Source organism: Carassius gibelio, chromosome B15 (genome assembly GCF_023724105.1).
Source record: "Carassius gibelio isolate Cgi1373 ecotype wild population from Czech Republic chromosome B15, carGib1.2-hapl.c, whole genome shotgun sequence".
Lineage (NCBI taxonomy): Eukaryota > Metazoa > Chordata > Actinopteri > Cypriniformes > Cyprinidae > Carassius > Carassius gibelio.
In genome coordinates this window covers 8,420,583-8,437,696 of record NC_068410.1, presented here as the reverse complement: position 1 = coordinate 8,437,696, position 17,114 = coordinate 8,420,583, and the positions used below count along the sequence as shown (strand labels likewise).

General features: G+C 39.0%; 1 protein-coding gene across 1 annotated transcript in view; it reads right to left on the bottom strand.

The window, feature by feature from the left end:
- The window catches only part of LOC127973078 (FRAS1-related extracellular matrix protein 2-like), a 64,690-nt gene extending 49,720 nt beyond the window's left edge, over positions 1 to 14,970 (bottom strand). Inside the window, exons 1-2 of the mRNA XM_052577111.1 lie at positions 9,794 to 14,970; positions 7,164 to 7,253 (exon numbers count right to left, since the gene is read on the bottom strand). Of these exons, the coding sequence (XP_052433071.1) occupies positions 7,164 to 7,253; positions 9,794 to 14,810 (5,107 nt within the window). The 5' untranslated portion in view covers positions 14,811 to 14,970. The remainder of the gene's footprint in view (positions 1 to 7,163; positions 7,254 to 9,793) is intronic.
- Positions 14,971 to 17,114: the final 2,144 nt, after the last annotated feature.

The window sequence follows — 17,114 nt, the reverse complement described above, 5'->3', positions numbered from 1 at the left end:
ATCACGTACATTATGAACATACAATATCAATGTTAAAGATAAAAGATTAAGATTGCTAAATAATGCAAAGTTAGTCCAATTATAAGATTGGGGGGGGGGGGGGGGGCATGAATAATCACTAAATCAATCTTAACCAATACCGCCAAATTAAACAATATCTCTAATATCTATCAAATAGCTGATATGGTACCAATTTATTGTGGCGTTAACAAAACCAGGTCTGCCAGCTATAGAAAGCTAACAATCAACAGTACAGTGACAGTTACCCTATTTTTACAGTTCCTACTTGAGATGCACAACACAAACCCCAGTGTTAAAGCATTCAATTCACGGACAGGCAAAAGAACAGATACAGATGGCAATGGAGTACAAGCTGTGCTCTCATGACCCGCTAACCTCATGTATTTGTAAGCAAGCTACGCTGCTGAGAAACATAACTCCCACTCAAGAGTACTGAAGGTACTGCTGTGCAGAACAAGTGTGCAGAGGAGGACGAGGAAGCATCTGTAATGGCAACAAGTGTACAGTAACTCCTATATTTCCAGAGCCTTCTGTATGTTTCCAGATAGTGGATATGGAAGCTGAAGAGATATTCAAAACAAACCACTTCACATTTTATTTTCTTCAACAATGCGTCAATCCAGGTAAATAATAATGACACCCTTGTGGGCAGCAGATGTTACCTGTATGGTCTATAATCCGAGACCAGATGGTTTATGTGAATCCGTGTCTATAAAGTCAAAATCACTACTTACACAGCCTGCCGTCAATGAAATGTGCCAAACAGCATGCTTTTGTTTATGGCCTGAAATAGGTTGCAGCGATTTATGATTGTGCTTAACCTGTAATTATGAAGGACTTTGCTCTAATCGCTGGAGGATCTGTACCACCGCTAAAGCAGCATTCAAGCCAAAGGTGGTATTTTCATTAATAATGGAATGTGAACAGATGAGAGAGTGGAAAAAAATATGCTGATCTATGCACATCCTGTGCTGTGAAGATGAAGGATAAAGGCTGTTAGAGACTCTTTGACCTGAACGGTGCATGTATGAGCTTGTTGTCTTCGTAGCACCTCATGGCATGTGGTGAAACATAATCCTTCAGCTAACCTGAGATCGGAGAGAGGTTGTGCTTCAGAGATGAGCTGGAAAGAAACCCTCCACTGTCAATGGCTATGAATGAACACAAAAGTTTTGTGTTGAGCGATCAATGCTTGTGTATGGATTTGCAAGGCTACGTGACTTGAACATTCCCTTTAACAATAAAAAAATCCACTGCTCTGTTCGGTGAATTTACCCCAATGTGTTTTGTGGTTTTACGGTAATACTTGCAAACTAAAGATGCATTCAGATTTCATTGGCAATGATTGTTGTCTGTTGTTAACAGATAAACCAAGCAGAAGTATCTTGCAAACCAAGCAGATTTTTGTTGGTCAAACTGATGAATTGGTGAAACAAATCTGAACATGAGCAAAATATTTGTAGCGAAGTTTTTCGCTTATAGTAGAACTTTATTTTTTTAAAGTTTGTGGGTCATATATTTTCTCACTATAAAAGTTTAGTTATATGAGTTGAGGAAGCATCCATGCAAACTGGTTGTATTGTTGGATTCTTTGTCGTCTTTGTCTCGAAAAAAGAATTCTGACATGTAAAGAAAACAGTTAACAATTATACTGCACAGACTGAATTTCGAGAGTGGATAGACATACACACACACACACATATATATATATATATATATATATATATATATATATATATATATATATATATATATATATATATATATATATATATATATATATATAAAATCAATCCACCGCAAATCCCAGGATCAAATAAACATGAAAAGATGCAAAATTAATTCATACTCGATGTGTGTATTCCTCTACACAAATTGAGAAAACAAGCCTCCATGGACACAAGAGGTGGAAGAACAGAGACTAACAAGAAGGTAAAGTGAGAATGAGAAAGAGAGAGAGAGAGTAAGAAAAGGCAGGAATTGAAAACAAAGAGCAAGGTGCAGGCGGGAATCTGTCAGTGGGGACGTCTCCTCCGCTGACTGACTGAGTGGATTAGAGGTTGGAGGCAGACAGCTCTTCTAAAGCTCCACAAACAACCCACAGGCAGTGCTAGAACTTGTGTGTGCTCAGGCAAGCTCAATTTACCGGGAAGGAGGAGCAGAATCAGAGGGCAAAATGAAAGGGAGGGGTTAAGGTGGCTGCACAGAACAATGAAGTGAGCAAACATGCCAAAAAATGGCCCCTGGGCCTCTATGTCCATCTACAAAACAAAAACCAGACAAGGTACTGTATCTTTATCCACACAGTCTCCATAGCTTGACCAGTGGTGAGGGAAAGCTGTACAGACAAAGGTGAGAGTTTTCTGAAGCACAAGGAACCACTCTCAGTTCATCTCAAATCAGCAACCTGGCAGGTCTCACAAATTACCGCCACTTTTGCCTCCAATTCAATGGCTTAATACCATAAAAAAATAAAAATGCAGCTTAGCAGCTTCCTTTATTCAAACAAATGCAAAGGTGTGGTAAAGATTATTGTGCCTGATGAAAAGAGAGTATTATTTCTCAAAAATTAGAAGGTCAGAGCAAAGTCAAGATTTTGTTGCCTGACTCAACATTAAATGAGCCACTAGACTATTTGAGAGGCCAGACAAACATTTCACAAAACTTCACTGAGGATTTCACGAGGTGCCTTCAGGTAAGTGTGCTATTTTCCAAGTTTATTTGGCAACATGACAAGTCATACTCATCTGTTCTTTGTTGAGCAGTTTTCGTCTGAAACTGTATTGAATAACTCCAGAGGGAATTGAAAAAGGCAGAACGGTGCTTCTCAAACCTTTTTTTTTTCTTAGCACTTTTGATCAAATCAGAACCACCTAGTCACAACAATGTTTCCTCTATTCTCACTGAAGGCTGTGAGCATTTTTGAAGCTAAAATAAATCACGGCGCAACAAGACCATCATCAGTCCCTTGACAGTTCTACCAGAAAGACTCGGGAGATAGAAGAATGTACGAAGCATACATTTATTGACAGCTCAGCGAGCACAATTATAAATTTCTTTGGCGGAAGGCCCCGTCCATGGTTCGTAATCCGAGGGTAGCGAATCTGCATTTCCTGCCTGAAGACGAAGGCAGGGGCGCAGCAGACCCCCCCCTGGAAGGAAAGGACAGGACCATCCTGGTGGTGGTGGGGAGGGTGGAGGTTGTTGTCGCGTTGGCATCTGCGAACTCAAACATGTGTAAGTACGATCTTTTATACAGGAGTATAAAGACGTGATTGGATAATGATGAAGGTAATTAGTGACGAACTGATTGAGTCTTCCTGGCAGAACTTAGGCTAAAGCTTCCATATCTGTGCAAGGACTCAGCAATTCATCACACCCGCAAGCAACTCAAACACTAACATCACAATGAAAACATTTAGAAAAGAATTCCATATGTTAATATGGAAATCTTGCGATCCAATTCAAACACATTTATACTTTAAAATCCTTCCGACTGTCTAAGAGTGCTCAAAGCATTTCAGATTCCAACTAGGCCATTCTTAAACTTGCTTTCAGAAAACCGAGCATCAACATCTTAATTTGGAAGCAAAAAGAATAATATCTCTGCTTTTTTAATCACCTCAGGTTTTTGCTGTTCTGTTTTTAGGTCACAAACTAAACTTTTTGTTCACGGATCAGTGCGGAGAACATTCGCATCCCAGTTTGCCAAAGAACATGGAATTTGCATTAGCCTCATACGCACAAAGCTTTATCAAAATTTCATCTTCAAGCATTCATCATCTGGCATGCTTTTGGCAATGTAATCACTTCCCCAAATAGTAAGAAATTGGAATCATCCAAAAACCATCATCAACTTTGAATCCTTCATTAACCACCTGCTGATATCTGTGTCAAAGTTTGCAAACTTAATAATCCTCTGGGAGACCAATTATATTTCTCACTGGGAATCTGAGCCAAATCATTTACTCCGCTTTTAGGACAACTCTACTAAAGAATCTGCTGCCAACTAACAGCATTAATTTGAAGGGCAATTTCAACTCCTTTCATTAAATGATGTTGATGAATTACTGAACTTGTTGTAATTTGGCCTCCATTAGAGTAGAAGAAGGACAAAGGTTATTGGCGACAAATTAATTTTGACATTGTCAACCACTTAACCACAAATTTCTTTCACAATTAAAATCAAATCACACTTAAGTCAAATGCTACTACTAATAATACTGGATCATATAAGCATTCAAGTATAATTCAACTCAATGAATGGCTATAGTGCATCTTCTGTATAATATAATTTATATACACCCCATATATGTACTGTATATACATATGTAATGTTATATCAACAGTACTACATATTCCATGTGTTCTTTGTTGCCAAATTCCCTGTATGTGTAACTTACTTGGCTAATCTTATTGTAATTCTGAAAGCGAACCCCCAAGCGAATTGACAGGGAAAACTGATGTTGTTGTTTTTCCAGTACGACGGGCTAAATTTCCAACCAGCTCATGGCTGAGATTAAAACATATTTATTTGACGAGGCAGATACATATTTAAACCCAGTTATTGCCTTATAAAACAAACCTGACCACACAGCTAAAAGCATTTTCTTGAATTGACTATTCGGCTTAGTCTAAATAAACATTATATAAACCGATGCTTAATCTTTACAAGCAACAAAAATGCATTCATCTCCATTTTCTTTCTTAATATTAGGGCACTACCTGCAGAGTGGTTTTGGCTGCTGGAACATGACAGGATACAGCTGTGTCTGAACACTCACAATCCAGCACGGCTGCCTGATACACAGCCGCAGGGGGTACCTGGGGAATTAGTGTGGCTGCCACACAGTGGCTCTCATGCCTACAAATAACATCAGCAGCCTGGCAGCCACGCTATCAATGATTCTGTATTAGAGTTTCGTAAGCACACGATTCACAAATTAAATTCTGAAAACTGACTCCGGGTCAGGTTAAATATCTAATAACACTCCCTGCATCCCAATATGTGTACTTTCACGGCTAGACAGTATGAAAAAGCCCCAAAATGAATCAAATGAGTAGGGAATTGGGTAGGCGCTAAGACTAATGAATGGTTAATGAAAATGTCCAATACGTTTAAGGTAACAACTTCCACTATAGGTGGGAAAAAGTGACCACACCTGGAGGGCACAATTTTAAACATGTAAGGAACATGAGCACTCACCAGTGAGTAAATGTTAAGGCATACTTGAGGCATATGAGGGTCCAGTGGGCCTCTAGATCTTATCAAGTCCATTTCATGGATGTTTCATGAGGGTGAGGACAAATTCTGTCTATTTAAGGAGGTGCAAACCATTCTAAGAAGCTGCACACTGAATACAAACAGAAGTTCTTGGCGTTTGGAAATCAAGCTCCTTTTTATAACCCACGTCCCTCAATTGAGGCATAATTTCGAACAAATTTACAATTTTGCCACTAAAAAAGTTCTACTGAAAGATGTGAAATATGTAAAAAAAGAAACATCAAGGTAACTTACAGTACCTAGTTACAGTATACACAAAAATTAATACAAACATTTATGTATGTACGATACTTTTCAAAATGTTGGGGGTTAGTACTCTTTTTTTTTTAAGAAATGAATTACTTTATTTATTACTTTAATTACAAGGATGTATTAAACTGATTTCAAATAAAAGCTGGTCTCTTTTAAATTTAACCAGGTTTCACACAAAACATTAAGCGGCACAATTTTTAAATACTACTGTTTTTACTGTATTTTTGGTCAAATAAATGCAGTCTTGAGACTTAATAACTGAAGAAGCGCACGATTCCTAATAATTTGACAAGCAGTCAACTGAAAAAGAGAAAACTTCATTTAGAAAACAAACAAGTGCCACAAGACACAATGAGGGCATCTTGAACCCTTTCTGAAAGGAGTGCATGCAACAACATTCTGCAGAATCCCATTGTATAGTTGCCAAACTTCAGAAGACACACACATCTCGTGCCAACTTCTGTTAGACACAGGCTCTTTGTGCCAGTCAATTGACTTAGCGAATGAATAATCTAATTAGCATGCACGTAGAACAACAGCATTTGATTGCCAAATCCATAAAAACCAAGTCAGTCTTCATCTAATGCTTTTATGATAAAAAAGATGAACAAATTAACCTTCTCAGACTTTGATTTAGTCTTGTCCCATCCTCTTTAAAAATGATCTATCTCCAGTACATTTTTCATACAGAACCGTGTGAAATGACACTGGTTTTCACCAGATGATTCCACTGTGGCTGCAGAAGATTGGGAGTGGGAGGTGAGAGCATTTTTTTCATATTCCTGGGAAAAGAGAGCCGTGCCATCATAAAATGGCGTAGGAGAACAATGAACAGGCTGTCAGAAGGGTCTCTGAAATGTAAAGCATACACAATTCCCACTAAAAGAAGAGATTGGCATTTGCATACGTAAAAATCGGAAGCCTTTAATGTTTTGAAGTGGGATGTATACAAAAAGAAAGGAAGAAAGACAAGTAGGATGATAGATTTGCAAGAAAATCAAATAATAAGGGAAAGGAGTTGATCTTTGTAAAAATGTATCTAATCTATCAGGATTTCAAACAAAACTATCATAAAACTTATTTAGCATTACCTAATTAGCCTGACAATGGTGGTCATCAATCACCATCTCAAAATGATATTATGGTGGCTAAATATAGACAAAAGATTTCATCACGCAAGTCATCTTCAAAGTGGAGCACTTGTTTCTAACATATCAGCTAAAATTCTTTTGGCAGTCAAGCAATAAGTCTTTAATAATGCTTTCTGCAAGTGCACTTGGCAGGTTTGTAATTGGCCAGTTTCACTCAACCCATCAAAGAAAGTTTGAGATTGAAAAATGTTTTTCAATAAAATGATTAAAACCCAACCAAAGATCTATTCAAGTTTTCCAGTTCAATATGCCAACGTGTCAATCAAAAGACATCCCAGAAGGAACTAGCGTGCACAGATTTTAGTTATTGCTCTCGCACAGTAACACCTTCTCAAGCAATGGGTGGGCACACGAAGAAATGAAGGATGATGCAGATAGGAATGCACACGTCTGTAATCCAACTAGTCTTATTTGAAACATCCTGAGGCCAAAACAATAAGGTTGAAAAATCTTACCACTGTCTTCGATGGAAAAGCGGAATGTGTCGCTTGTGGCATTGTCTCCGTCTCGAAGCACATAGCATATATGCATGTCATTGATGTCAGCTGAAGAAGGAAAAATATTCAAAGCATTAGTTACTTTTGAAACTATATTAAATTCTAAATTAAGTTGGGATGCACAAAATACTAAATCAACATCCATTTTATTTTTTATTTTTTTTGTCAGAATGACCAAACAAAATCAAGTACTCCAGAGAGATTTGTTTCAGAAGTATCCAAATATATGAAGGCAGCTATACAGTATATTTTAAGACCAATTAGGACTGGTAAAGAAAAAAATGGTAAGTGTGTGGTATTAAAAATTCAGAAATTGGCAATTGTGCTATCATTGCACTAAACTAAAGCTATAAATAAATAAATAGATTTCACTGTGGGTCGCTGCTGGACTCCAATTACTCTTAAGCAGTGTTGGGGGCAACACGTTACAAGTAACGCCAGTTACGCAATCAGATTACTTATTTCACGTAACTAGTGAAGAAACACATTACTTTTAAATTTACAAAGAAAATATCTGAGTTACTTTTTCATCTCTCCTGTCCCATGATGAGAGAAATTGGGAATGCGGTGCAAACCAGAGGCACTTACTTCAGTCTGATGCTTATTAATTACACTTTTGGTTTACATTTACAGTTGCCCTTGTTTTAAAAAAAAAAAACGCAAGCCTAGCCCAGATGACAAAAAGTAACGTAATGCATTACTTCCATAAACTCTAAATAACTAATGTAATTGGTTACTTTTTTTGGAGTAACCCAGTACTGTAACAAATTACTTCAAGTAACTTTCCCCAGAACTGCTTTTAAGGTAGTAATGCGCACCATGGGGTAGAGAAGGCACAAAGACACTCCCCTAAATGTACAATTGTTGCTATTTTGTCCTAAAAGTGTAGCCCTGACCCAGATGGCCCACTTGAACTCCACAGGAACCATTACCAACAGCGCATGTGTCAAAGTGTCAAACTCTGAGGAGGAGGAGGGTGCCATTTGGGACAGGTTCTATATGAACCAGATTGAAAGGCACTTTCAAATAAGGGCATTTTGCCCATCTGCTCCTTCACAGAGAGCTGCAGGCACCAAACCGCATTATGTCTGAGATTTATCAATTGGGCAGTGTTTAATTTAGACTGAAAGAAATATGAAGCACTGAAGCCGTGACACATCAATTCCCTTCTGACTGAAAGGAGCCACAAAGAGCAGCAGGTCTCCAACTGGCACCCATCTATTAATTTCTCCACCACCCTTTCTTGTGCTCAGACTTTGGAGTGCATTTCATGTACGTGGGTTTTTCTGAGAGGGTGTTACCACAGTGCCAGCCAATCTTCAATATTTGATGTCAAAACATTTCTCTTCAAAGCGGCCAGCTCATAAAAATGTAAGCCCATCATTTTCAAATGCCCACAAGGGAGCAGCAACTTTATTTACTGTCAGTAGCCCACCCCCCACCCCCAACTGTGTGAAATTCCCTTGAAATATTCAAAGAGAATCCTAAAAAAGGAGCTTGTTTAGAAAGGGGAAGCACAGTGGCAAGTTGAGCATGTCCCCTGCTAGTTTTGACATTTACACATTTTTTACAACTATACTAAGGCTTGAGAGCTTGGGCCTTTACTATCATTCTATGACAATAACAGCTATTTGCTTTGCACTCTCCGTTGGTGAAAAAGACTTATTTTACCCATGAGTACTATACTGGTCTTTTTTGAAGGCAAAAACGTTTTGTGTGCATTGTGTCACAATATTTGCACTTTTCCAGAATACCTTTCATTATTTCAGCAGAAATATTCCTTTATAAGACTATTTAGAATAAGACTTATTATTTAGAATCTTAAAACAGCTCGCACAAAAATGAAAATTGCTGTAATTTATTCACCCTCCCATCCTGGATATTCCTCTCCATAAAATAATAATGAAAGATCCCGTCCGGTTCCAAAATGGAAAAAGCACTTTATATATGTTTCTGTGATGAACAGACTTACTTTTTCACTAAAAAGAAATTGTCCCATCTGCACTAGCTCTCAAAACTCAGACTATTGTCATTTACGTAATTTTGTCAAGAGACAAACTAAACCAGTGTACAGAATACTTTTTTGATATTTTTTTTTTTTTTTTTTTTTTTGTAACTGCCCTGCCGAACAAAATAAAATAAATAAATAAATAAAACAACCGAAGCTTGTTTGTCAGTCTCCTAGTCCTAGGAACTTTGCTTCTGGTCAGGCTGGGTGATCAGATGACAAACAACTTTAATCATATTTGTATTGATTGATTATTGATTTCTTTTCAAGCAGGCATTGACAGACACTTTTATTGTATGCAAATGAGTAATCAAGATATTCTTCAAAAATATCACCTTTTGTGCATTAAAGAAAGAAAGTCCTTTATGGAATGACATGGGGGTGAATAAATAATCACAGTATTTTTATTTTTGCATGAGCTATCCATTTAATACAGTATTCTCACATTTATGTTAGCCCAATATTTTTTCATATACTATGCCAACACACTAAGTATTAATCTACCAGTACCACTAATTCATTTGAAAATTTTTTTTAATAAACACAGAATATTCTATTAAACTGACATAATACAACTTACCTTGGGTGAATGTGGTGATAGTGGCATTCCCTTTCCCCAAGTCAATGAGGTAGCCATGCTCAGCGGCCACAGTAATTTTAAAAGTCACTGCTCCATGAAGGCTGTCTCTGTCCTCTGCCTTTAGTATTTTACTAGTGATAAGGAACCCAAGGTGACCAGTAGGGAGAATCCTTAATGTGGTACCACCCTTATTAGTCACAACCTGTGGAACTCCATTGTCCACTGGATAAATTCTTATTTTCATCATCTGGGGTTTGCGAGTTGCATAAACTGTGTCAGGGAACACATAAAAGTCTGTGTGAGTTCCATCGGTAACAGTAAATGAGAAGCTGTCGGAAGCAGACTCGGTTCCATCGTGTTTATAACGTATCATGTTTTCATTCAGATCCTGCTTGGTGAAAGATGTGACAGGACGGGTATTGTTAAACAGCAACTTGCCATGTACAGGAACCTGGGTGATTGTAAACTTTAAAAGGTGATCGACAGTATCACGGTCCTCCACTGTCAACTCAAAAGGAGTGATTAACTTATTTTCACCTTCATTAACGACAAGTCCATGAATTGTGACCACAGGCTTTTTGTTGTCCACATCCGTAATGGACACACGGAAGGTGCGGAAGACAGGATTGTAACCATCGGTCACTTCAAACTCAAAGCTGTCCATCTTTACCTCATCATCAGCAGTATGGATGTAGTAGATTTTATTCCCAGCTAGTTGAAGCTGAGTGAACAAACTAATGGGCATCCCTGGAACATCAGTGCACTCTAAGTGTCCTCGTATAGGGGCACGTGTGATAGTGAACACCAAGTGTTCATCAGGGCTGTTATGATCACTAGTGCTGAGCAGGTCAGTGGTTAGAGTGACCCTTCCTCCTTCTTTCAGAGAAACACCTTTGCTGATCACATCAGGGAACACCATGTCTATCCCACCCACAGTTACATAGAAGTACCTGTCAATCAAAGGGTTAATGCCATCAGTGACATCAAATTTGATAAGGTCCCGAACTCCCTCTTGTCCATTGTGAATGTACATGATCATATCTTGGTCGATCTCATTTTGTGTGAAGTTCATTCCAACGGTTATGTTTTCAAATGTTCCAAATTGTGTTCGCTTTTGTAAAAACCCTTGATTTGGACCATAACGGATGATGTAGGTCAGAATGCTGTCTTCTGTATCCAGATCGGTGGCTTTTAAAACATTATTGTTGATTATTTTGACCTCTCCTACTTCTATTTCAAGGCCATCATTAATCGCCATCCTTGGTGTTTCATCATCAACCAAAATTATCATAATCATGACGGTTTTCTCCACTATGAATTTCCCATCAGTAAGCAGAACATCAAAACTATCCTCTGTGGTTTCTGAATCATCATGCTCGTAGACAATACTTGAAGCCTCTCGTATCTGATCAAGAGTGAAGTTTGTCACAGGAATGGTGCCTGAGGTTAACTGATTGAGGATATATCCATGTTTCGGAGGTTTTGAAATGATAAACGTGAGCTCATCCGCTGGAACATCAGCATCAGCCCCGTTTAATATTGGAGTGTCAATCACAATGTTCATGCCTTCCATCACAACAAACTCTCTCATATGGATCTCTGGCTTTTCATCATTGCATGGGATTATCACGATTGGGAAAAAGTGTCTCTCTGAAAAGTTTATCCCATCTGAACACCTGAAAGTAAACCTGTCCTCGACTGGCTCGACACCTTTATGAATACTTTGCACATAATAAATGTGGTTTTCCCGAATGTTTTTAATCGTGAAAGCACTAATAGCCATCCCAGATCTGGATTTTTCAGATCCTGGTGCAGGGGAGATGTTTTCTATGTAGCCTGAGGTGGGCTGCACAATAATTGTGCAAAGTAGATCATCATTAGGGCTGTCAATGTCATTAGCACTAATATGCAAAATTTCTATAACACTTTTCTCACCTTCTACGACAATGAATTGAGGGCCCACAAAGACCTCAGGGGCCTGACTGTCCAAAGGCAAAATGGTGACCTGCACACGAACCCCTTTGATTTTATTTCCCCCAACTGTCCATTCATCAGACATGTCAGTAAGTGTAAGATTAAAGAAGTCATGTTTTGTTGTCAAACCAATTTCTCCACTATTATGGGCATATACTACCAAGCCACTAATGATGTCTGCTTGAGTGAACCTATTGGAGGGCACACCATTCACTAATATTTCACCAAACACTGGGGGATCTTCTACGATAAAGGTCAGCCTGAGGTCATCAGTGTCCTCGTCCCGACCCTGAATGACGTTGGTAGTGATCTCAGTCACTCCGTTCTCCAGTACATCTATGTAAGAACCGATAGTGCCCTCTGGAAGGTTGATGGTTGGTGCTTCGTCATCAATAGGCTTTACGTTGATCCTAACCGTGATTGTGACAACGTGGACACCGTCACTGACATCCAGCTGGAAGAAATCGCTGGTTGACTCATCACCATTATGAATGTAAGATATTCTGCCATTAGATATATCATCCAAATTGAATGACTTCCCTTTAGTCATATCAGTGAATGTGTACTTAACCTGGCCGTGCTTTGGAGGCTGGGTGATTGTAAACAGAATCTGTGAGCTGTCGGTGTCGGCATCTGTGGTGTCCAGCTCGGCGCGTGTGATGACGTGTGCCCCTCGTTCTTGAATGGTAAAGCCTGTGTTGGTGATCTGGGGAGGCTTGTTGTCAACCGGCTGTAAAAATATAGTGAAAACTCCATTGACGCTGTTTCCCGCCGTGTCCTCAACTTTGTAATGGAACTGCACCACATGCGGGGTTATTCCAAGCTCTAGATCAGGAGGTCTGTAGGCTATCTTGTGATGATTTATCTGCGCCTGAGTGAACTCGGTGACTTCTGAGTTTGGACTCTCAGTTAAAACGATGCTTCCTAGAATGCCAGGGCTGTTCTGATCTGTGTCAGTGGGTGGCTGGGTAATTGTGTATTTCAAGTCTCTGTCTTCTGAGTCTAAGTCTGTGTAGCGCAATAACTTTTTTTGGAAATAGGTGAGTTGGTACTCATGAACGGTCACTTGAAGAGTGGTCCCAGGATAGAGCTCTGGGGGGATATCATCAATGGGGAGAACTTTGATGATGAAAGAGTTCTCACCTGATTGGTTCGGTGGGTCGTTGTCATCTTGCACACGGAAAACAAACTGGTCCATGATGGTCTTTGTATTATGTGGTCCAATATGCCTGTAAAACAGCTTGCCTTCTGTGATGTCCTGCTGGAACCATTCTGTCACTACTTTTTCATACATCTCATCCACGGAATTGAACCTCCATGTGGATGGATCCTCCGGTGCATCTGATTGACGAAGTATGACTTCTCCAATAGTAGAGTAGGGAGGCACCATGATGAACTTAATAGTTGAATCCTCAGAGTCTATGTCTGCTGCACTAAGCATTAAAGGAGAAATGGGCATCATTTGGTTTTTAAACAAAACTAAGCCTGTGTTGGCATTGATTATGGGAGGTTCATCATCAGTTGGCACCACTGTAATGGGAAATAAAAACTCAACTTCATTTTTTCCATCTGTCATTCTGAAAATTATATTATCGCTGTATGTATCGCTGCCATCATGCTGGTAGATGACGCTCCCTACATCAAGATCTGCTGGGGTGAAGAATTTTCGCCTGGACCCCAGAACGGTGAGCTCTCCATGGCGAAGTCCATTAATAACTGTGATTTGGACATTGTCTAAATTGTCCTCGTCACTAATTTGTAGGTTTTGTGAGCTGGACAGTGGCCTGGACTGACCCTCATAAAGCAGTTGGCCAGTGTTACGGGTCACGACCGGTGCTAGAGTGTTCATAGGCTTAACCACTATCATAAATGCAAAGGGATCTGATATAGCCCCCTCAGTGTCTACAACTTCAAATTCAATTTGGAAAATTCTCTCCACATCCGAATCCACAGATGGAGGCTTATAGGCTATTTTAAGATCTTTCAGGTCTGCTTGATAAAACGACGTGATGGGCAAATTCCGGTCATCCGTGCTCACAATGTAGCCCTCCTCAAAGGACAGCGGGGAAGTGATGTTGAAGATTAAATCATCAGGATTAGATTCCACATCCTCAGCGGCAAGCATATCGTAGGTTATAGCAGTCATTACAAACTGGTCAACTTCCATCATCATCATTGCCACAAAACTCGGTTTAGGAGCTGTGTTTTCCTCACCCTCTTTTATAAGCACCACAATTTGGAAAAACTCTTGCTTCAGTACATTTGCTTCTTTGTCTTGTAACTCTAAATACATCGGAATATAATCTCGGTTTGGAGAACGATGTGCAAAAGTGTGCTGATAGCGAATGTCCATCCTGACAAATTCATCACAACCCACAGGTTTCCCCAATTTTCCATTATCAATCAGCTTTCCATACCTGGGTAATGAGCTGCCACTGGCCAAAGATGTAACTTTACATAAATGAGCATTTCTATCATACGTAAACTCCAGGATTTTCTTATCAATAGGATTACTCATTCCAAGCAGTTTCTCTACAGTTACAGGCATGTGTTTGGTGAGAATCTCAAGCTGAGTGAAAATCACCTCAACTTCCATCATAAAGGGAATGATGACCGTATCAGTCTGAGTATCATATCTGAGCTGAAGTCTTACTCTGTCTTTTGAAGGGCTCCTGGATCCGAAATGCGAGTATTTTACATCATTGGGACCAAATTCACAAGGAAACTTTTTCGGGGACAGCTGTCCCGGTCTCTGTGACAGCGGGTCATTATCCAGAACTGTTATGATGCACTTGTCTCCGGGCTGAACTTGGGTAACCAGGTCATTGATTGGATCAATATAGACAGATCTACCGAAAGGAACCCGTATTCCATTATTGGCAACAAGAATAGCATCCTCTGAAAGTTCAGATCTTAAACCGTACGTTAATCCCAAACTCTCAAATCCCTGTGCAGATGCATCGCGAAACAAAGTCAGTATAAAGAGAAACAAGTGCACATGAAACGCTCTACGTTGCCGCTGCTCTGTAATACTTCGAGCCATTTGTGATGCGAGCCAGAATTACTACAACACGTTCGGCACAATCCGTGGCTAGATGAGAAAGTGGAGAAAGTTAAAGCGCACAACAGAAATATCGCCCATTCGCATCCACGCAAAGGTGCATCATTCTCTCTGACCAGCTCGCACTCCGAATAAACTTCATGCCTCGCGGAGCCGTGCGAGGGAAATCACGCCCCGCTCTCACGCCATTGGCTGACGTTTACGATGGAATGCGTCCAGAGTGGTCTGATTGGTCGCAAACAGTGTCACACAAAGGCAAGTGGGGACAGATCTGCATGAATTCAGAAGGAATAACTTGTTGTGGCATATTATGGCAAGCCGTTTTAGCATTCCTTCCTTTAAAATAACTAGTAGGCATATCTATTTTTATTTATTATATGGCTTCGTGTACTTTTTTCCCTAGAAAAACTGAAAGAATAAAAGCGACTCATCCAGTCATACATCTTATTACCTCAGTGTAGCCTTCTTAATTGATCCTGGCTCACAGTCTGCACTGGAAAGGAGAATGCTTCACTTCATAAGAGCAAAGGCAATCAAACTGACTTGGTCAGAAAGTTTTTTGTTCTTCACTTTCATTAAATATTCAAATAAATAAATAAATAGATAAAATAAAGTAAATAAATATATAAAATAAACATTTCCTGGTGCTTTTTTATGTTGAGGCAATGCTGTTAGCTTTGGCAGCATCAAATAAAGTGAAAAAAATGTGAGAAAGCAGAAATGAAATAAAACAAAAGATCAAATGGTTAGATAATGCAAAGGCCTTTTCCTTTCTATAATGGTCTGATTTGAATGATAGGCGCTGTGCATTGTGCCAGCTCTCTCTGGTGGTGAAAAAGAAAATCATGAACTTCACTGTGGTAAAAGAAAAAGAAGAAAAAAATGCAAAGATAATCAGCTGGACTAAATTATTATTATCATTATTATTATTTTGTAAATTAAATATTTTAAACTTACAATGCTGTAACATTGGAAAGAAAAAAGCCACCCTGTTGATACAAAATAAATATTTTTCCACATACAAGCCTATTTAAATCTAAATATATATACATTTGGATTCTTCTGCATAAAATAAATAAATAAATGAAATAAAATGTAAAACCCCCATAGTGATATAATCTATGTCATTCAAATAGTCCTGTATTGTTCTATTTCAGTTAAGGTGTATGATACCCCCAAAATGAGACACTAAATCAGGTATGTCAGTTATTTAGGTCAAATGTTTCTTGGGACTATAGCTGCATTTCACACATGTGATGGGTTTTATTGACTGATAAGATGTGCACATCTTTTTGTGCAGCTGCCAAAGGATGTGAGAGAAGAGAGCAGGTGTTGGAGAGAGAGAGAGAGAGAGAGAGAGAGAGAGAGAGAGAGACATGAATGAAGATAATACACTCAACAATGGTCTTTACAAACCATATCTTTATATTTTATTTGATCAATGCATCGAAACTTGTGTGAAATACAATAATGGCTGCATGGTAAATTATAAAAGCAAGTGTTTATTAAATATAGGGGATACAAAGAGTTATTGCCTTTTATATTAAAATTTTTAATGCTTTTTTAATTTCAATCAACAAATGCCAGTGTAAAATCATTTATGATAAATGATAATTTAGTTGAGACCAATTTCAACCAATGGTATTTTTGAATAACCCTGAGAGATAAGCGTTCTTACTGAGAAATACCATAAATGCACAAAGAAAGCTCCATCCACACACACACACACACACACACACACACACACATACACACACACACACACACACACACACACACACACACACAAACTCAGACAGCCAACTATTCTGGCATCCTGCTGTTTGGCTGATGTTTCCAGTAAGGCTTAAAATTATGCACTTCACAGAGGAATTCAGCCCTGTCAACACCCCCAGTGTGAATCAGACAGATCAGATTAGAGGTGCCTAGTGCTGATTTATGGATCTATTATCCATTCTCGAGATTTGCAATTTTCTACTTGTAATGCACAATCAGAAGAGCTTCAATGGTCGTAATTGAATATGACACAATTAATACGGTATAGAGCTTTGTCACTTTTGACCTGCGTGAAGAATAAAAAAAGCTTTTCCAACACTGACTTCAGGGAAATGGGCAAAGTGAAAGCTCTAGGAGTGTTTATTATCACCCAGCTGCTGTCCTGTGTTTAACATAATGATTATTTTGGTTTTATTGGATATGGAGGAAGCTGCAGATGTTCTCAAAAGATGAAAGACAGCAGGGAAACAGTCAGCAGTTCGAACGTTAGCTTGTCTGCATTATCATGTG